Genomic DNA, 22,462 nt, shown 5'->3' with positions numbered 1-22,462 from the left:
TCCTCAGCTCCCATCCCCTAATGCCCCTACTCTACTTGCGTTACATTGATGATATCTTCATCATCTGGACCCATGGAAAAGAAGGCCTTGAGGAATTCCACCATGATTTCAACAATTTCCATCCCATCATCAACCTCAGCCTGGACCAGTCCTCACAAGAGATCCACTTCCTGGACACTACGGTGCTAATAAGCGATGGTCACTTAAATACCACCCTATACCGGAAACCTACTGATCGCTATTCCTACCTACATGCCTCCAGCTTTCATTCAGATCACACCACACAATCCATTGGCTACAGCCAAGCTCTATGATAAAATCGCGTTTGCTCCAACCCCTCAGACAGAGACAAACACCTACGGGATCTCTATCAAGCATTCTTACAACTACAATACCCATCTGCTGAAGTGAAGAAACAGATTGACAGAGCCAGAAGAGTACCCAGAAATCACCTACTACAGGATAGGCCCAACAAAAAAAAATAACATAATCTTAGTCTCTAAGATGCCACAAGTACTCCTTTTCTTTTTGCAAATACAGACTAACACGGCTGCTACTTTGAAACCTGTCAGGTAAAGAAGCATCTCTAATTAGTGAATTGAAATGATTGTTCCTGGTCATAATGTCCTTCCAGATTTTAGAAGTAGTAGCTCATATGTCCTCCTCTCTAGCCTTTATTCATATATTATAAAAGGAAAAGAAGCTTTAATCCTTTTTCAACTTGCAATCTGTTTCTTATATTTGAATGAAGTAGCTGCATCAACTGACATGAAGAAAATATTCTTTCTGCACCCACGGAAGAGGTTATGAAGTGAGCTGTAGCTCACGAAAGCTTACGCTCAAATAAATTTGTTAGTCTCTAAGGTGCCACAATTACTCCTTTTCTTTTTTGCAAATACAGACTAACATGGCTGCTACTCTAAAATCTGGCTTAGTATTTTAACCAAATCTGAACTCAGGTGCTTAGGCAAAGACTTCCAACAGTTCAATGGTTTGACTACCTCTGAAACTTGGCAGCAAACATGGACTTCTTCATATATTTATTTAATTTAAATTAGTTTAATAGGCTATAGCAACTATAGGCCTTAACATAGCTTGTCGTTTCAAATTTTATCCCTGATAGATTTGGTTTTAAAAACAAATAAAACTGTTTTTAAATTAACATTTTAAAAATCCAATTAAAATTTAAAAAAAAAGCCTTTTGGGATTTTTGGTTTTGAAACAGCCATTGATTTGTATTCATGTTGACTTTAGAAGAACTACTTTATTCAAGAGAATCATAAACTGCTCGTATTCTATTAAAGGAGAGGAGGCAGCAAAATTAATCATATCAATAATTTGTTGGGAATTATTTGCTCAGTCTTAAAAGAGACTAACTAGAGTTTCGGACCCTTGTTTGTTTATGTAGGCCCAGGTAAGAGGTGGGGGGAGGAGCAGGAATGCTGTCTCCATCCCTGAACCAGTAGCAATTGCACAGGATGCTGCCACAAAATCTACATTTTATTGCCAAATCGTCTAAGCCTTCTTCTTCTGCGTGTCCTGTTTTATACGTTTCAAATCAAGAAAACCTTCCCCTTGACAGTCACTGCCCAGGTGGTGCTGCAGGCTGAGGAGCCTGAGCAGTAACACTGACATCAGGAGCCACCTCTTGCTCACTCACTCCACTAACCCTGAGCATGAACCCTAACCCTGCTGCCTGCCTTGGTCATCGCTCCCACTGAAACCTGCAGGTTCATTTGCTGACTTATGCAAATCACCCACAGACAGTTATCACTGACTGGCTGAATTAACTCTAAAGTCACAATGCCCTTCAGCTTACAGCACCAATGTAAGGGGCACAGTGCGGAAATGAGGCTTTTCTGGCATTGTCGTTTTCCAATTGTCACTAAAATAAGCAAGGTTCTTCACACTGATGCCTAGAAATTCCCTGAAATTTTGGAATTGGACGCAGCCTTCAAAAATTATTGCGTTACAAACAGAGAAAGAAATGCCACTGAATTGGGCCTTAGGCCTCACTGCACTCAGCCAACAGGGCCTGAGTCTCCTCCCTATTAACTCAGCAATAACCCCACACTTGGCCGATCAGTGTGGAGACTCTCAGGGCCTGGAGGCTGAGCAGTCTCAACAGACGGGCAAAAGACAGCACTAGTCACCACAGGAGATCACGCTAGTAGAGATCACCATCAGTGCACAATTCCAGCCCCACATCTTTGTGAGGGCCTCCTACAATGACAGCTGGAGCACAGCCTCATTTCCAGTGTGAATTGGTCTAGCTTCAGCTTGTGGCCATTGTCTGCTCATCACCTTTATCTGCTAAAGTGAAGAGCTCATTAGTAAATATTCATTTCCTTAGGCTCATCCCTTAACCTTCTCTTTGATTGAGCTCCTGTAGTCTGTCACCACAAGGTACGTTTTCTAATCCTTTCCTCATTCATGTTGCTCTTCTGTGAACCCTCTGCAATTTATCAGCATCCATCTCAAATTGTGGACACCAGAAATGGACACAATATTCCAGGAGTGGTTGCATCAGTGCCCAGTACAGAGATATGGAACCTCTCTATTTCTACCTGAGATTCTGCTATGTACGGCTCCAAGGGTCACATTTGCCCCTTTGGCCATAGAGTCCCACTGGGAGCTCATGGTCAGCTGATTATCCCCCATAATCCCAAGTCTTATTCAGGGTCACTGCTTCCAGGATAGAGTTCCGCCCTCCCCCCCATCATGTACATATAGCCTATATTTTTTCTTTCCTTCTACACAGATGGTGACTTCTTTTGACAAAATCCACAGAGAAATGTAAAAACTCCCAAAGAATCTCCTTCACACCAATCCTCTCTTTGTCCTCACAGAGAGACCGTGAGATGGAGGCTTGCTACAGCAAGGCTACAGGGGTCTCCGAGGTTCCTCCTGCCCCTCATCCCTGTCCTGCCTGGCTGTTTGTCAGGGGAGTTCTGTGGTGAGCCGCCTCACCACCTTTGCCCAATAGGCTAAGTTCCTGCCAAAAGCCTTTGTGAAGTCACTGTCATACTCACCTTTCCCTTGCAGGCCTGATGTCTGCCCCAGGTCAGCCCGGATGGATGTTTGAGCTGCACCCTGGATCGCCCCACTTGCTCATTATTGATTCTGGGGAGCAAGCAGGCTATCCAATAAGATAGCAGAGTCTGTTCCTCACTCCACACTGAGTTTTTCATAGCGGCATAGGTTGTGAAACAATTCAATCTCCTAATCCGGCCTCTATTTCATGGGCTCTGAAATTTCACACATTTACCACCCTATTAAGCCCAATAGCTTGTAATTCACTAAAAGGCACCTTCCAGAATGACAACCACTTGTGATGTAAGGACACCAGGAAACGGAAAATCCACCTCTTCTTCCCTGGGTACTTTGTTCCAGTGGTTAGTCTCCCTCATTGTCAAAAATGTGTGCCTTACTTCTCATTTGAATTTCTCTGGCTTCAGCTGACAGCTGTTGGTTCTTGTTGTGCCTTTCTTGGCTAGATTGAAGAGCACTTTGGTATTCATTTTTTTTCTCTTCATGAAGGGACTTCTCAATGTAACCAAGTCACCTCTCAATCTTCTATAGCTAGCGCCCTACCAATGTCACAGCAGTGAACAACGTGTCACAGATCGTAAATTAGCCCTGCCCTGGGAAATTCGATCTCCCCATCCTGCTGGGAGCCCCCCAGTAGGGGCCTCCTATCTGTTAGTCCACTGGGCTGGGGACAGGACTTTCCCTGCACGGCTGCTCTCCCTGGGTATATCAGATGCATCTCCAGAGGCAGTGCAGAAGTGAGTGCACTGCAGCAGCCTGGTGTTGGGCTCATGGCTTTGGCCCTGGCAGCTTCTGACAAGGGTCCTGTTCCAGCCATTTCTCTGGGTTCCCAGGCTCAGGGCTTCTGGCCCTCATGGCTACAGCCAGGGCTGGGGCGCTGGGCTCAGGGCTTTCATGCCCCTCCACATTCGTGCTGGTGCTCTCGGTGCCTGAGTTAGTTTTCTGCCTGGCATCTGCAGCTAGGGGTCAGGGCTTCCCTTGCAGTTCCTTCGGGGGCTCAGGTGTCCATTTTTTCTGGATGCCCCCAAATTGGCCAAGGCCCTTGCTTTAATCTGCCAGGAACTAGTAGGTAAGAGATCCCAGCTTAGGTGCTCCCAGTAGCAGGGACCCACCTCCACATCTAGGAACCTCCTCTAGCTTCAGAAAGGTTGCTGGCTGCTCCCCTCAGAGCCCAGGTCTGAAGGCAGCTCACAAGTGAGAGTGGCAATGCCGTGACCCCCCTACAACAACCTTTCAACTCCTGCATTATCCCAGTTTGGTCGGGATCCCCATGGATCTTTGGAAAATTATGACCTCTAGCAATTAGACTAGATCGAGGGTTTTGAATTTGTCATCTGTGAACATCTTGGGGTCCACAGACTATATCTAAGGGGTCCTCAAAAGGTTGTTGTTACCATAGAACACTGGTTTTCAACCTGTGGTCCATTGATTCCTAGGGGTCAACAGATTATGTCTAAGATTTCCACCTCCATTCAAAATTTTTGATTGGTTTGCAAATGAAAAAAAAGCAAACACTGGTCTAGATAATCAAAATGGTTCCTTTGGGCTTTGGAATTGATGACTAAATTAAATTTCTGTTGTTTATGCATCTCTTAAGAGATGACGTGTCTCCACTGTACATCACATTTATTTTTGTGGTACCCATTGCTTCTATCCCCTCCTCTGCCGCCTCTTTGGCACAGAGCACAGGGACAGGAGAAATGGCTCTGGGGAACTGCACCACAGTGACTGGCTTCATTTTCTGGAGAATAACGGACAGTCCAAAGCTGCAAAACATCCTCTTTGTGTGCTTCTTTGCCATTTATTTCTGCACCCTGGTTGGGAATGTCGGGATGATTGTGCTGAGTAGGGTAGACTCCCAACTCCACAGCTCCGTGTACTTTTTCCTCAGCAATTTGTCACTGTTAGATGTTGTCTACTCCTCTGTGATTGCCCCCAAAATGATGGTCATTTCTCTAGCAAAGAGTAAAGACATTTCTTTCCCTGGGTGTGTGGTTCAGTATTTCCTCTTCTCCTTCTGTGCTTTGCCTCCTGGCTGTGATGACATATGATCGCTTCATGGCCATCTGCAACCCATTGCTTTCTAATGTCATCATGTCCAAGAGAGTCTGCTTCCAGCTGGTGACTGACACTTACCTATGCGCCTGTATCAATGCCATTATGCATACGTGTACTATATTCAGTCTGTCCTTCGGCCACTCCAATGTCCTCGGTCATTTCTTCTGCGATATTCACCCACTCCAAGAAATCCTGTGCTCTGACTTTCGCATCAATAAGCTAGTGCATTTCATCTTTGCAGCCATAGAAACAATAGGCACCATTCTGATCGGTCTCATCTTCTACATTTACATCACCTTTGCCATCCTGAGGATCCGCTCCACTGCAGGAAGGCACAAAGCCTTCTCCACCTGTGCCTCCCACCTGACTGTCATTTCCATCTTATATGGGACCCTGATCTTTACCCTCATCTGGCAGCTCAGTGGACTGGGAGAAAATAGTGGCCGTGTTCTATACCCTTGTGATCCACATGCTGAACTCCCTGATCTACAGCCTGAGAAATAAGGAGGTGAAGGATGCCCTGGGGCAGAGGCAGATTGACAGTAAAACACAGGGTGCCCTGGCATGGGTCCCCCAATGACAGGGGGCCCCAGGGCCGGGCATATGTAAGGACAGAAGCTTGGTCCTGCCAGCCCCTGGGGCTCCTGCTGCAGGCTCCACCCCCACCGGCAGCCAAACTCCCCCATCCCCTGCCTCTTCCCCACCTCCTCCCACAAGTGTGCCGTGATCCCACCCCTCCCCCTCCCTGCCAGCGCTGCCCCCGCCACCGAACAGCTGTTTGCCGGCGCTCAGGTTGCTCTGGGATGGAGGGGGAGGAGCAGGGCCACAGCGAGCTCAGGGGAGGAGGCGGAGAAGAGGTGGTAGCGGGGCCTTGGAGAAGGGGGTAGAATCGGGGCAGGGTGGAGCAAAGGCGGGGCCCCCGCACTTCCCCTGTTCATACCTCCCCAGCCCTCTGCCGTGAGTTTCTCGGGGCAGGGGGTTAGGAGCACCCTCATGACCCCAGCCCACACCCCCAGCCTGCTGCCCTGACTCCTTCACCCCCTCTCACACCCTCAGCCCCCTGCCCTCCCTAAGTCCTGCATCCCCGACACATACCCTGACTCCTGCACCTCCCAGATCCCACCCCCACCCTGAGCACCAAATGAGAGCTCCTGCACCCCCCATTCCCACATTCACCCCTTGCACCAAACTGGAGCTGTCCCAGATAAGTGCTCCACACCGCAACGCCCTGCCCCAGCCCTGATCCCCCTCCCACGCCTTAACTCCTGGCCAGATCCTGCACCCTAACTCCCTCCCAGACCCTGCACCTGAGAGGGCAGGCGGGCGGCTCGGGTACACGCCCATTAATGAGCGGCTGCCTCGAGCCCAGACTCATGGCTGCTCCCCACTCAGTTCCAGGATGGCTGAAGAAGATGCTGAGGAGGAAGGCTGGGCAGGTGGCTCCAGAGCCCGTGGGAAGCTGTGGCTGGTTTGCCCAGGAAGAGTGTGGACCCTCTGTCCCTGCAGGTGGGGAAGAGGTTTGTGGCCAGGCAAAGAGAAGGAGCTGCCTTACATTCTGGAGGAGGAGGAAGACACCAGATCCCATAGCAGGCCCTAAGGCACCTTCTGGGCCCAAATGGAGGTGGCCCAGGGTGAAGCTATGCAGGGGAGGGTGGGAGCCAGGCAAGATGGCTCTGGGGCTTCCTTTACAGGAAGCAGAGGAGCCAGGAGCCCAGCCCCAGGGCCCAGCGGGAGCCATCCACCAGCCTGGCCAGGGAGGAGGTCCCAGCCAGCCTAGAGCAGGAGATGGGAGACTCTGGCACCAGCAGCTCTGCCTACTCCCACGGGGACAGCAGCCCCTCAGTGGGGTCTCACGGCCCTGAGGCTGAAGGCTCCCTCTTTGCAGGTGAGGGAAGACCCAAGGGAAAGGGAGGAAGACTGCGGTGGTGGGGGACTAGTAACACCCTGTGCCCATGGGCTCGCCAAGGCACCAGGACTGAGCCACATGAGCCCCACTGACACCAGTGGGAGTGACACAGCCATGCCCTGTAGCACGGGATGCTGGGTGGAGTTGTGGGAGTTCCAGCCTCCCCTGATGATGATGGTGGGGGGGCTGACTGCCACGGGGCCCTGAGGCTGCTGGTGCTGAGGGTGTCTCTGGGAGGGGCAGGGTGGGGCCCTCTCTACCACAAGGTTCCTTACAGAGGAGGGGTGAACATTGAGCCTTCTCTCTCCACCGTATCCCCCCCTGCAGCAGCAGGAATGATCCTTTCTCCTTCTCTCCCAGGGGCAGAGACTGCCAGTGCCCAGCTGGAGGAGGAGGATGTGTCCCCAGAACAAGCCACCATCAGGGTCATCCAGCAGCAGCTCCACGGCAGAGATGAGGTACAAAAAGCCCGCAGCTGCACTGCCACCGAGCCTATCCTGCCCCTTGTTCCATCCCCACCCATGCAGGGGAGTCTTGTCCCAGAGAAACCATCACCCTAATGGGGAGCTCTTCTTCTCTGTTATCTGAGACCCCAAAGTGGGAGTGTTTATCCCGCATTGTCCCAGTTACAACCCCTCTCTGTGCAGGGCGACACTGTGGTTTTGGGAAGGGAGGGAGCTTTCCCTGACCAACCCCATAGAGATCCTGAGCCCTGGAGCTGGTTTGGATGGGGTGGGGAGGTCCCTAGTTAACAGTCTCTCTCTCTCTCCCCCAATCCCACTCCTAGTGGGTGCAGGACAGGGCCAAACAGCTCTGCTTCCTCCATGCTGTCCCGAGTCTGTGCTTCTCGGCACAGAGGCGGGGCGGAACACCCTGGAGCCCCACTTCTTGAAAGTGGCCTTTGTGGAGTGCATTGCGGTGAGTGGGACCCTGTGGCCGGCCCCTGGGGTGAGAAAGCCAGACATGGGAGGAAGAGTTTGTGGGGCTGGAAGGGGAAGCAGAGGACAGGGATTCCTGGGGCTGAGGGCTGGGAATCAGGGAAGGGGAAGCTTCTTACACTGATCAGGAGCTGGCAGTGGGGGAATTGTAAGGCCGGAGGGAGAGCTGAGGCTGAGGGGAGGGAGGAATTGGGTGGGAGAGGGGGAAGGAAAGAATAAGTTTGATGGGTGGGAGGAATAGGAGGGCCCAGCTGGTTGGGGTTGAGGGTGACACTGGCTGTTTCTGCAGAGCAGTTTGTTCTCCCTGGGAAGCATCTGTGGGTCTGCGAGGCCTCAATCTCGCACATGGTTTTGTAACCTTGGGGTCTCCCAGGAGCTGATTGAAGATCTCCCCATGAAGTCCGAGCCAAGCTCTATCCTGACCAGCTCCATGGCCTGGTTTGCAACCTCAGGTACCAGGACCCTCCCATCCAGCTGCCCTAACCCTGGTGCTGATCAGGCCCAGAGCAGGGAGTCACAAATCCTCCCCCGCCTAGGTTACCCCCAGTTGTGGCTGTTCGCATCCCCCAGCAGAGGAGGTGGGAAGGTCCCCTCTTTCCTGGCCGGGTGGCTGATTTCACTCCAGTGACGTTACAGTGGCCTTATGGAGGGGATCACTGCAGGGGACGGAGGTCGTGTCCACGGTACTGCCAACGTCACTCTGGTGCTGCAAAAGATAAGACAGATTCCTCTCCCCTGCCAGCAAACTGAAGCCACCGCTTGCATTGGAGCTGGAATCACACCTCCTGCGGGCTGTTCTTTATGGACATTTTTACAATGGGCACCGGGAAGGACACCACCCACTTCTGGGTAGGTCATATCCTATTTCTCTGTCCCAGGAGCAGGAGCCTTCCTCATTCTGTGCTCTGCTGCCTGGACTCTCCCAGGGATCCTACCTCCCACCCATTGCGGTTTGGCTGCTCCATACTCTGCTGGGTACCCAGCCCTGTGCAGAGAACAGCTAAGGGAGAGGATTGAAGAGCCAGCAGGCATCCGGTCATGAACTCTTGCTAAGTGTCTCTGCAGTGATGTGAATGGGAGAGGCCAGGATGTGCCTTTTGGATCTCGCCAGGGCTCCCCAGAGAACCCCCCTAATTGTCCCCTGACTGGTGTAGCCCCAGATACAATGGCTGATGTGGGCTGCTTCTTCTTGCAGGTGCTGCACACAACTTATTCACAGAACCTGGACACCATGCTCAGGAGCCTGCTGACAGAGACCCCCACCACGGACAAGCTGCAGCACTTCTTGGAGGTGAGCAGAATGGGAGGGTCTGAGGTGGAATTTGCCCTTAACCCCATGGGAGGGCTGCAAAGGAGAGACTAGAAGAGCCATGTTTCCATTGTGTGCTCCCAGCTTAGATGCAGCCGGCCACACTTTCCCAGAGTAGAGCAGTGCCTCGCGGGAGGTGAGGGGGGGCAGAGGGAAGGAACTGGGACTGTAAGCCAGAGCTCTGCATAGTTCCATTAAGCACTAACAGTGAGCACCAGGCCTGGTTGGGGACTGAGAGACTGAAACCCCCGTGCGATCCAGGACATGAGCCTCTGAGAAAAGTCACTGGCTCCTTTCTAGGGAAACCCTGAGATACAGGAGGAGCCCCAGGGAATCAGCTCTTCTGTCCTACGCACACTGCAGTTCCCAGAGGGATTGTCCTCATGGCCACTCCATCCATCCTACCAAGGCCTTTGCAGCTGTTCATGGATCACGGGTTCAGAGCAAATAGACCAGTCCCAAGGCTGAACATTGTCCCAGTGGGGCTCAATATTGTCCCAGCCTGTAGAGAAAATGACAGCTTGTACCCAGGAAGAAGTGGGCAGTGTCACGAACCCCTTTTTTTAAGCTCTGTGGCCAGGGGTCAGCTATTCTACCCTGAGCACCATGTCTCATCCCCTTGGGGAGTAGGAGAGGCTCGTTTGTAGAGCATGTATGCCTGCCCATTGACCGTCCCCTGCCGCCTTCTCCCACAGCACATCCATTTCTGGCTCCACTCCAGAGAGACCCAGGAGAGAGCTAGGGCCATATGGAGCAGTGCTGCCCTGCTCCGATTCGCCACCTCCCTCCCTGGATTTGACATAAGTGACCTTTGACCCCCAGCTAGGACCAGATCCTGACTTCAGTGGGCATGGAGGGGTCTCAGTATTAGACGCCACCATTAACAGGCACCCACTCGCAGAACACAATGACAGTAAGGGTCACATGATTATTGTGATGAATGAGACAAATCTCCCTTCAGGTACTAAACCGCCTGGTGGGGACCCTGCAATTCCAGTGTGCACCCAGCAAAGGGAACAGAAGGAAACAGGCACTGAAAGAGGAATGCCAAACCTCACCAATTGGTTTGTCTTTCTCCCCAGGGCTGAACATCAGAGAGGAAAGTGAGCTGTGGTGTCGGGACGGGCTCCAGGACTATAACTGGGCTATAGGAACATGGCCAGGGTGGGGGATGTAAGGACTCTCCGCTAGTGCATTGCAGTAGCTTAGGCGCTCAGCTGTCTCTCCCTGCAGTGAGTGTGTTATGGATACAGGGCAAGAGCCTGCTACTTATTTCCAGCTGACAATGTTCGACTGCAAGAGGCTGAGGATCCTGGGCTGAAGCCTTGCTAACAGCCCCGGTTTGTGTGTGTTCCATGGATCCATGGCTACATGGCATAAAAGGGATCCCCTAGGGGTTTGAATTAATGGAGGGTTGTATCTCAGGGGATCAGGCTCCACTCACTGTCTCCCTGGCTGACACTCTAGCATCTGAGAGGGGAGCCAGTGGGTCAGTGAGTTGGGAAGCTCACACCAGCTATTGCCGGACCAGATCCTCACTGGATTTACTGCACCCTTTGGAAGCACAGGCAGGGTGTGGGGTTTGTCCAGCACCATTGCGAGTCAGGAAGCGGAACCTGCCCTTGCATTGGGCATTGGGTTAGGGACACTGAACTATTACCCTGGGCTGAATTACTACACTGTATCGTAAGGCTTGTGGGAATGTCAGTGGGGTGGGGAGCAGGAATGGAAGCAGATCTAAAAGGCCCTTACCTCTAGCGGGTGAGCTGCAGGAGATATCACTGCTGGGAGCACTAGGGGGTCCTGTGTTGTCTTTGTGAGCTGCGTTCCAGAGCGCTCCAAGCTCATGCACACAGACACATTTCCAGCATGTCATGGCACCTGCGGTGAATCCTGCTCCAGAAAGAGCTATTCAAGGCCTCAGTGCCTGCAACCTCTTACTGAAGGGGGTTCCTTGGCCCATTGGACCCCAAAGGTTGGCTGCAGCAGGACTTTTATCCTTCTTGTGAGCCACTAGAGGGATTTGGAGCCCAGTTCTGGGCAATTGCCAACGGCTCTGGTGCTGTTGGTTTTAGGTCTTTGGACAGATCTTCACGGAAGGCCAAAGAAGAACCTTCCTCCAGGCAGTGCTGCTGGCCATATATGATCCCGCCCAGCTCCGTGTCAGCCAGGCTGGGCTGGTGCTCACGTATTCTATCCTGGGGGAAGCCAGCCAGCTGACAGGAGATGAGGTAACCAAGAAGGATCAATTGGGGAGGGACCCTCAGGGCCTTTCACCTCCATGCCATTGAAAATCACTCCCATCCCATCCCCATTCGCTGACCAGGGAGCAAGGAGAGGAAGAATCCAGGCAGGTGCCATTGGTAGGTGCCAACTTGTTCCCTGAGCAGCTCAAAGTAGTCCAGACCCAGCTCTCCAGCAAGGTTATTTCCTAACAGGCATCACATCAACACAACACGCTGCCATTGCTCATGCTAGGGGCTGCAATCTCCCCTAACAACCTCTGTAAGCCTTTCATACCCCTTGGGGCCTCAGGCCAGTTACTAGTGCTCTGGTATCATGTTATCCCAGCCACCACCTGCTCTGGGAGAACTGGAGGATTCAGTCAGCAGAGGCTGCTCAAGTGCCCCATTCACCAGAGTTACTGTCCGTAGTGTCACCTCAAGGATGGGGGGTTGTCCCTTGGGGGAAAGTGTCCGCTTCCTCTCACCCCACTGCACTACTGCCCAAAGCCTCCCAACCCCACAACTGGAGGGGGAGAAGGTGGCTGAGGGGATTCTGGGGAGTTGAGCTGAATCCCTAGCTGGATTTGGAGGTAGAACAGCTCTCACGGCGGGACTGAGAGGAACGGGGGCAGGAGTTCATTTCACAATGGTGGGAATGGGGTTGGAAGTCACTAGAGAGAAGACAAGATTTCATCTCGGGGGTTGGGTGGGGGAATCCGTCCCTCGGATGTGTGTGTGTGGGGTGGGTTGGGGGGAAATTTTGCTGGCTCCCGGTGCCATTAATGCCCTTCGTTACCAAGCGTGTCCAAGTCTCTGACTGATCCTTGTTCCCTTGCAGCAGGAGGATGTTACAGATAAGGTCATGGCCCACCTCTTCTACATCAGGTGCTTGTGCCAGGTGCCCCAAGCATTGCAGGGACTGTGCTCTGTGGCACACCCTTGAAGGGCCCCCCTTCGCATGACCAGAAGCTCCCATTCCCTGCTGCAGGTACTGCCCTTTCTCACTGTGCATGGGGGAGAAGTCCTGGGGGGAGCGGACATACAGCCCACAGCACTGAGAGAAACCCAGGCTGAGCACCTCACTCTCACCACCATGCCCCACCCAGACCCCTGGAGCTGGGGCCAGGCCAGATACTGTCCCTGCCCCCATGTCCAGAGGCCAGTTTCGGAAGCATCAGGCTGTTAGGTCTGTGGGGCTGGCCCAGAAATAAGAGCATCCGCAGAAGCAGGGTTTATCCTCAATAGCCGTTGCAGTCTGGGAGTGGTGGCCTTACGTGGAGCCCCTCCCCTGTTGTCACTGCTCAGACCTCCCCATGGCCCGTGTCACCCCTGATGTAGTGAATGTCTTACCATACCCCCACCTGGGGCCCAAGCCACCCACCTGGTATCTGAACCCTTCCCAGCCAGGAATGAAACTCCCCCCAGCACCCTGGGCAGGGAAGTATCCTCTCCATCTGATGGGTGGGGACTGAGACACAGAGGAAGGGCTGTGGTCTTGGTAACAGAATCCTGGGTAGAGATCTGGGAACTGGACTGGGTCCCAGGCTAGTGCCTTTCCCGCAGGGGCACCTTCACTTTCTGCCCTTTATTCTCCCCTCCTGCTAGGGGGTCTCTGAGTGTGAAATGAACAGGGAGGGTGATGGGGTCCTGGCACATAGCCTGGGTGGGAGCTCCCCTTGGCTTGGATCCCAGGGTCAGAGACATTTTTGTCATCCTGCTGTCCTTCTTTTATTCCTAGGAAGGGAGTCACCCGATGAGGGGTCTCTAGGCCTCCAGGTGGGCAGTGCCTAGGAGTACCTATAAGTCATCCTGGTTCCTGCCTGCTTGCACCGCCCTGCCCTGCCCTCCGGTTCCTCACTATTGACTCTGGCTTGACCCTTGGCTCTGGTCTCTGGCTGTTACTTTGGCGTGACTCTTGGCTCGAGATGTTGGCTACCAACCTTGGCTCGGTATTCTGCTTGCCCTCCTGTAGCCTCGCTCCAGGCCCTCCACCAACCCGCTCCAGCATTGCCTCCTCCTCCTGATGTTCCCCAAGCCCTCAGATTTTGACTACCCGGCTTTGACCTTCGACCTGTATCTGGACTCTGGCTTGACATCGACTTGGATGATCTTTGGTCTCTGACCAACTGGCTTCACTTCTGGCTTGGACTTGGACTCTGGCTCTGGTTTTGCTTCTGCTTTGTCAATGGACTCTGATCTTGGTTTTGATCCTGGTGCATCCCTGGACCTTTATTCTAGCACCACTCTTAGCCTAGGCACAATCCTGCACCTCGTTGCAACCTATGTTCCAACCACTGGACCTAATTATCAGATGCAGCATGTGACATCAAGTGGTGCACCTTTTTTGCAGAAAAGCAGGCTCTCCACAAGTAAGTGGCCTATATGCAACAGGGGACACATCACACCAGGTGTGAACCATGGCGTCACTACGTGAGACTGGCCCGGTGATGCCCCTACTGGAGTTTTGCAATGGAAATGACTGAAAATGTAGGGGTTTCTCTAACTGACCTCTGCCCCTGGACCTACTCCATCATTCTTGACTTGGACACCTGGCATTCCTGATAAATACCAGGATTACACAGATACCTTTCAAAGAAATGTGGACTCGTTGCCTCTGCACCCGGACTATGACTGGTCTATTGACCTACAACCTTGGTTGAAAGTTGCCTTCGGCTGTATTTACACGTTGTCAGAACACGAATTTGTGGCTCTCCCTGCATACAGTCATGAAAACTGGTCCAAAGGGTTTATTAGCTATTAAGCATTTCCCACGGGTGCCCAGGCCCTTTTGGGGAAGAAGAAATGTGGGACTCTACTACGCTTCTGTTTAGACAATCAGCCCGTGAACAAAGTGATAGTTTGGAACCATTACCCCCTTCTGTGAATCCCACAATTGTTGGCTCACAGGAAATCTGCAAAGGTTTTCATCAAACTTCACCTGCAAGGATTTCCAATCTAACGCTCATTTGGGCAGGGGACAAATGGAAGACAGATTTCAAAACACACTAGGGACATTTTAACTGTCTGGTATGCTATTTGGGCTAACTAACGGTCCCCTGACCTTGCAACACTTCATCAGTGATGTAGCTGGGGATATAGTGGATCCATACATTGTCATCTATTCAGGTGACAGACTTCTCTTTTTGGAGAATCCAGAGCAGCATGTGCTCCCGAACCTGGAGAGGTTTCGGCAGCATGGTCTCTATACAGAATTGGAAAAGCGAACCTCCAGCCAACTCTCCACAGAGTTTTTGGGGTACATCCTCTCCTCAGAAGATGTCACGATTGATCCAAAGAAGGGGGAAGCCATTCACAAGTGGGAGGAAGTTTGAAGTCCTCAAGAAGAGCAGTGCTTCCTAGGCTTCACAAGTTTTATCACTACTTCAGCCCAGGGTTCTCAGAGCTGAGCCCATGAGAGCTCTCCCCCACAAGACGGCCACATTCGTGTGGTCGCCCAAGGCCCAACAAGCCCTCACACAGCTCAGAATTGCCTTCACCACTACCTCTATTCTGAGGCACAGCATTCATCACGGAAGTAGTCGCATCTGCTATGACCATCAGGGACTGCTTTGTTTGGTGGTGCCAGATGTGGGCTGAAATTCAGACTTAGTTTAACTCACGTGACTTCTGCCCTTGCATCAATGCACCATGCACCAAACTTCTTGGCATCTCATGCCTCTGGAGATCCTGTCCCAGACATGGGCAGCCATTGCCATGGAATTTCACTGTTAAACTCCCTGAATCAAATGGCCCTGTGGTGGAACCGACTCTCATAGATCACCTGACCAAGAGGGCACACTTCATCCCCCTGTGAACACGTACCTTCAGCTGAGAGGACAGATCAGCTCTGAATTTCCAAAACCAAAATGCTGATGACACCTTTATTTTGCTAACTATAGATTTCCCCCTGATTCCATGCCACACTACCAATGGCCTCTCCGTACTTCCCGGCTATCGACCTGGTTCAACAAATCCACCACATTCAAGAAGAATGAAGGGAGCCCCTTGAGGACACCAGGAAGGACTTCAAATAGTATGCAGATTGCTGATATCAAGAGGGGCCAGTCTTTTCAGTAGGGAAGCCATTTGCTTCAAAGCCCCTGGCATTGACTGAATCCCTAAGCCCCGTCTGTGGCAGCAGTTCCTGATCCATCACCCTTGGCTGACCTTCGGATCCCATCCTCCTCCCCTGGCTCTAGGGAGCAAACTTTGGGTCCCTTCCCTAACTGTGGCACAATCTGTGCCCAGAATGTCCGAGCCCCTCACAGGCAATGGGACTGTCCACCTCTCTCCTTCTCGGGCAGGGCAGGGCAGGGGAAGGGGGGAACTACTACCCACATTTTACAGACAGGGAATGGAGGTGATGAAGTGACATCTCCAAGGTCACACCTAGAAAAGTGGGGGAGATATGGGGGGAGGGATAGATCAGTGGTTTGAGCATTGGTCTGCTAAACCCAGGGTTGTGAGTTCAATCCTTGAGGGGGCCATTTAGGGATCTGGGGCAAAAACTGGGGATTGGTCCTGCTTTGAGCAGGGGGTTGGACTAGATGACCTCCTGAGGTCCCTTCCAACCCTGATATTCTATGAACTGGACTGAGTTCTACAGTAGTGCTCTCCTCACAGGGGCAGCTTCACTTTCTGTCCTTTGTTCTCTCCGCCCCGCTTGGCCCTTCTTTGAAGGTGGGTTCTGAATGGGAAATAAGCCTGGCCTTCCTCCCCCTCCAGGTTCTGGGATCTGTCCATGTTGCCTATAGCAATGCAGCATGCAGCTGGCCTAGCTTGGGGAGCCATGACCACATCTGGTGAGATTGAGCCAGTGCAGTGATGCTTAGATGGAAAACCACTCACCCCACATGGAAGTAGGACCCACCCATTCCCAGGTTGTCCTGAGGAGCCATGATTCCTCCAGTAGCTGGGGAAGGGCACAGTGATCAGATTGTCAAAGGTAGGGAAGGATAGTGTAAGGAGAGGGTCTAAGAGAGGAGGAGTGTGAGCTAGGCTCTGTATTTGGGGTTGGCAGGGATCAAAAGAAGGGACAGGGGGCTGTTAGAGGGAAATGGTGAGGTACAAGGGGTTTCGGAGATCAGGGAAGGGCCTGAAAAGTTCAGCTATTTTAGATCAACTGTGCCAGAGAATCCCTGGTTGAGATGACTGAAAGCTCTGAACTAGGGCTGCCAAAATCATCATCCTCAGATGGGAACATCCCAGAAGTCTGCAGAAGCTCAGCCTCTGAGGTGAACGTTGTGGTCCAAACCTCTCTCTGCTCTGTACCTCACAGGATTCCAGGTAGCTGTTCCAATACAGAATGAAAACTATGCCACTGAAGTCTCACAGCACCTGTGCAGTGAAGTTCCACTTAAACCCACTGTGATGCACAGACCTTGCCCGGACTGTCTGTACAGGGATGAATTTCACCCATTCACAGTGGGAAATAACTATGGGGATTTTTAACCTGTATTACTCCCGGGACTGGTGCTTCAATGATGCAAAGAAGTGCTGAGGCACTGGTTGATTTTCCCCTTTTAATCTACTATCTTCTTCTCTTTTAAGGGCACCCCGTGCTTCATATGGGCATTCTTGGGTGTGCAGATTGCATCAGACTTGCACCTGCATAAATAATAGTGAATGAAATATTCAGACAATAAAGTTCTGCAGCCAAATTCTCAGAAACTTTCCTCTTCAATGTAGGATCAGGATTTTGTATTTAATTTATTTTTTTAAAGTGCTAAGCAGAAGCTACACTGTAATGAGAGGAAACAGAAGTGAAAAACTAAGAGAATGTTACTTAAACCAATGAACAGATGCAGAGAGTGGAAATACAGCAAAGCAAACAAATGAATACTGTGAGTAAATAACCTGAAAGCAAATGGGGAAACCATATCATCTCAGTAATTGTGGCTCTTGGGACAAAGATCAGGTTCCTGGTACCTAGCCTGGCTGGGAGCATCTCTTATCCCTGGATCCCAGACCTTGGATACAGATTTCATTCTCTGTGTTTTGTCCTTATATCACTCCTAGGAAAAGGATCCCTAAAGGAGGTGTAAGGATTCTGGACCCTAGTGCCTGCAAGAAGCTTCAGCCACCTTCACAGGTAGAAGTCACTGTCTTTCATACAATGTCACTAGTGCCCTTTCTGCTCTCCAGGTCTGCTCCCTCCAGCAGCACAGAGACACCCCTTAACTCCCCGAGTCCTGATTTCCTGCCATTTGCATTGCCCCCACCCACACCATCAGATACTTTTCCTATGAGAATCTCTCTCTAGAGCAGGGGAGAAATCTATTCTTCTCTTAGAACCAGTCTGCTCAGTAAATCCACCCACATCTTATCTGCTTTGTTTATCTGAGATTAGTGGTATCTTTGGAAAACCCTTAGGGTGCGGGGCGTGTGAGGTGGAGCAGGTTCCCCTGAAGAACACCACCCTGTCTTTCTCTCGTCAGGCTAGAGCTCACCGTCCATTGTGGAGGTGAAGACTGGATGGGAGCTGCTGGATTGACCTTGATATGCCATGTCCTTGTGTGGATGAAGGACCTACTTCTCAGAGATGGCCAGCAGCAGATGTAACACATGTCCATGAATAGGCTAAACAACCTACATTGATAGGTAAGTAAAATCATGACCACGTGTAGACATCACAGGAGTTGGTGGGGATTGAACCAACACAAGCCCCTCTCATTCAGTGTCAACCAATCCAGCTCCACCCACTAAACCATGCCCCCTTCCAGAGCCGCAGAACCCAGGAGCCCTGATTCTCAGAGCCGTGCCTTACATCACAAGGCCAAACCTCCTCCTATTAAGGACCGTCTGCAGAGACCCCCTCTATATTCCCACTGTCAGAGACTGCTGCCACGTGTGACAAGTGCATGAGCAGAGATCTCCCCTGTGGGACTCCAAGGGGCTGCACATTTGGGCTTCACAGGGAAGGCCTCTGGCAGCCATTCACAGAGTGTTCCTGTGAGAGATTTTCCATCTCTAATAAAGGGTTTCTGTTCCCCCAGATCATCAGCCACTCAGCAGAATGCGGGAGAGCCGAGTGCTGATGGGCTAGAGGGGTCACAGGAGTCACCGTGCAGCTGTGTAGCAGGTTCAGTGTCTGCAGTCACCATGGGCCAAACCCTGTGCTCCAGATGACACAGGCTGTTTCTCTGGATTGCGAAGGGGACTTTGGCTTGGGGAATCACTTGCTGGTGCCAGTGTCCACAACTGAGATGTTTTCATGAGGCTACTCAATGGTACATGAAGCACCATCCAAGCAAGGGGAGAATGGACATTAAAGATCATGGCTGGGACCTCTGCGGAGCTGCTGCAGTCGAGCATCCACAGACAGAAGAGAGACGATGGGAAACTCACTTAGATGGCTGGCCACAGCAGCAGCAGCAGTCTCATAAAGCTCTGCTCATGCTCTAGCCAACAGAGGCAGGACAAAGAGAGAGAGCCTAGGTTGCAATTAGCACTATGCTGTTTCTCAGTGGATTATGCTGTCCTGACAGTCTATTTCCTGTAAAGTGCACATTCAGCCTCCCTGGCTGACCTCAGTGGAAGTTAGGTGCTCTGTGCCTACAGCTCAATATGCTTACACAGCAACCTAGCGTGCACAAATGCAATATGGTAGATGCAATGGTCCAAATATGTAAAAACCTGTCCTCCTTGTTTGTCCCTGCAGTTTTCATGTTTGCAATTAAAGGAAGCCAGATATCTAGCTACCTGATAGCCCCCTTGTTCCAGACAGGCAGAAGATCAGAGTTGGCATGTGCCCAAACCCTTATAGGGGAAAGATAGATTTTTAACATAAAGCCATACCCAGTTCAGCCACATTGTCATGACTTCCCAGGTGGGGCAGTGTAAGAAATGGCTGTGCCTTTGCGTAAGATTTGACTCACTGTGGAATGGCATGTCACATTATTCCGTGTTGGAGAACTAAGGGCCTATTGGACTGCAGAATGACCAGCAAATTAAACAGGAGGTGATTTTTTAAAAATAAATTACATTAACTAATAAGCCAAATTCTACCCATGTCCAGGTCTGCTTTGTGTTTAAGCCCTAGGTAAAACCCAATGCACTGAGGCCAGCATGGAGCTGCTGTTTGAATCGTCTAATCTGGTCTTTTCGAAGGAATTTTTGAAAGTTTTATATGTACTGATCCATTTGAAATGAAGTGAGAGCTGGGCATCCACCTATCCATGGCATTCACCTGCTCCTTAGTATCCTGACAACTGCGCACCTCACAACCTTTAATGTATTTAGCCTCACGACACCCCTGTGAGATTGGGAATTACTACCGTCCCCATTTCACATTGCGGAACTGAGGCACAATGAGATAAAGCAAGTTCTGAAGGTAACTCAGGAAGTCTTTGGCAGAACAAGTAGTTGAATCTGGATCTACCAAATCCAGAATTAGCACCTCAGCCATGGGAATATCCTTATGCCTAACTCCCTTACCCTCTTCTGAATATCCTCTTCCTAGTTTAGGCTTTTTCCACTACAGTTTCCTGTGCCTCCCATACGTTATTCATTGTCTTAAGACTTTAAAGACCTAAAAGACATCTGTGTCAGCTTTAGATGAGTAGAAACACAGATCTACAGATGAGTAGAAACACAATCCCCAACAAAACAGCAAAAGAAAGTGCAGTGGCCAACTCAGCCAACCCAAAACACATCCGGACACAAGCGTACCTTCATCTGATCTCCTGCCTCTAAGATGCCACAAGTACTCCTTTTCTTTTTGCGGATACAGATAACACGGCTGCTACTCTGAAACCTGCAAAAGATGTAGATCTCTTGTAATCAGAACTGGTGGAGCTAGATACAGAGATGGTATAAACTGGAATAGCTGGAGGATCTGTAAATCAAGCATTTTAATACTTTGAGTGCACATTTTGTTTTAAGTCTTTGACAAATAAAGAAACTACATGCTGACCAATATATGTGCATGAATGTTCTCTCATTTCTCCTGGGTTGTGTCTTTTGCTGAAACTGCCTCTCCTGGGCAACTTCTTGTTACTTTCTGATTCAGGCTACATTTGCTCACCAATGGCAGTGCAGACTGACTGGCCCTTTGGGGAGCAGTCTCTGAAACCCGGGACTGTACACATGCACAAACTCCAGCTCCCTTTTTGGGGTTGTTACTCTGTGTTTCCCCCTCCCAGACACTGTGTCCTTCCCTGCCCCCTTTTCCTCAAGGGCTGTGGTCTGCGTTCTCTGGGCTAAGAGTGTCTGTCTGCTCTTTGATCAGAGGCAACTTTTCCCAGCAGTTTCCCCTTCCCTATAAACACAATAAAGAGAGAGTTACTAGAGGCATTAGCATCTCACCGGAGAACACTGCTCATAGAGAGAAATGTGGAGACCTAGCTCGTGTCTGTGCAGTAGGAAAGCTTGGGAGGGCATTCAATGGTATGAATGTAATTCAAGATGTGCAGGTCCTCTTTATAAAAAAGACACATAAAATGATACCTGAATTAAATGTGGCCTCGGGGCATTTTTCAAAAAGCAGCAGGAATGGTTAAAGACTGGGAACATCCATCTTTGAGTCACATATGACAAAAAAGTTTGTCAAACCAATATGTTTCCAAGAAACATTTCAGTTTAGACTGACTGGCATTTTTCAACAGAAAATAGTTTAGTCAAATTTTTTTCAACCAGTTCTACATATTAACTTTCCAATTAGATTTCTCCATTCTCCCCCACCCTCCCCCTGTATCAGGCTGTAGGTGCTCTTCCTAATTTGAAACACATACATAAAAACTGGCATTCTGAAAGACAAGTCCTAGGTTAGAGAATTGTCTTTTGTAACTATAAAAGTAACCTACAAGCTTCAACCACAGACATGCTGGAGGCTACAGCCCATCCACACAACATCCCAAATCTAGCCTGGGAAAGAAGATCTGCTTGACAGCATTCCCAAAAGGTTAACACATCCTAAGGATTGTGCACCAAAGCAGAAGCGAGTTGCAAAGCTGGTGACTCACTCTCCCCAAAAGATGGCCTGTCCCTAGCCCCCAATTTGAATCAAAATATTTCCAGAGTAAAAGTTCTTCTTCGGAAGATACCAAGAGAAACTGCCGTCATTCAAAACAGCTTGCATCTTCTATTGTTCTCAAGGACAGCAAGGTGCATACGACCTTTGAAAGATAATGGCTCTCTGTGCTGGGGACATAGGCCACCAGCTTCTGTGAGGGCAGCTTGACTTTACTGCTCTTGGAAATAATGGTAGGTGGTGGTCATATTGAAAGAGGACCTCTTTGCTTAAAGGCAGCTTTAGCCTCATTCCTGTTGACAATGATGAGGGCTGGTGGCCATTTTGAAAAGTTGCAGTTCTCTGAAGAAGAAAGTTATTCACCATTAAAGCTTCTGGAAAATGTTTCCCTTGCCTATGGAGCTTTCACACACATACACACAAATTCTTATGACAGATTTCAGAGTAGCAGCCGTGTTAGTCTGTATTCACAAAAAGAAAAGGAGTACTTGTGGCACTTTAGAGACTAACACATTTATTTGAGCATAAACTTTCGTGCTCACGAAAGCTTATGCTCTAATAAATTTGTTAGTCTCTAAGGTGCCACAAGTACTCCTTTTCTTATATTTTGACATGTGATGATGACAATTTGTATTTTAACTGTTATAAAGCTTTAATGTTTTGAATCCCGTCTACTGTCATTAAATATTGTCTCCCCCCCCTCATTAATTTCCTCCAGTGGGAAAATTTAAATTGATAAAAAATAAAAAAAAATCTAAAATAAACATCGATATGATCCATCAAAATTATAAAAATTCATCCGCTGAAGTGAGCTGTAGCTCACGAAAGCTTATGCTCAAATGAATGTTAGTCTCTAAGGTGCCCCAAGTACTCCTTTTCTTTTTACAAATTCTTATGCATCAACAGTTTTACCAAAAAAATTCAGCTTTTTCTCAAAAAAATTAAAGCTTGGACTCTGGATATTTTTGTTGCTTTTCTCTGGACATTTTCAATTCATTTTTTTTT

At 50.1% G+C, this 22,462-nt stretch overlaps 1 protein-coding gene and 1 long non-coding RNA gene across 2 annotated transcripts; both read left to right on the top strand.

Annotated features, from left to right (window-relative positions):
* Positions 1-4,751: 4,751 nt before the first annotated feature.
* LOC122457319 (olfactory receptor 1052-like) lies at positions 4,752-7,575 on the top strand. The gene is given in 6 exon segments (XM_043501675.1): positions 4,752-5,077; positions 5,079-5,507; positions 5,509-5,651; positions 6,408-6,615; positions 6,801-6,994; positions 7,376-7,575. Coding segments are annotated over 6 exon segments (1,500 nt in total).
* Positions 7,576-17,074: 9,499 nt separating this feature from the next.
* LOC122457275 lies at positions 17,075-19,004 on the top strand. Its single transcript, XR_006276745.1, has 3 exons — positions 17,075-17,578; positions 17,925-18,087; positions 18,483-19,004. It is a non-coding gene; the product is annotated as an uncharacterized LOC122457275 (long non-coding RNA).
* Positions 19,005-22,462: the final 3,458 nt, after the last annotated feature.

Source organism: Dermochelys coriacea, chromosome 23, assembly GCF_009764565.3.
Source record: "Dermochelys coriacea isolate rDerCor1 chromosome 23, rDerCor1.pri.v4, whole genome shotgun sequence".
NCBI classification, from domain to species: domain Eukaryota; kingdom Metazoa; phylum Chordata; order Testudines; family Dermochelyidae; genus Dermochelys; species Dermochelys coriacea.
The sequence above is the reverse complement of the archived record's forward strand: the minus strand, read 5'-3'. Positions and strand labels throughout refer to the sequence as shown.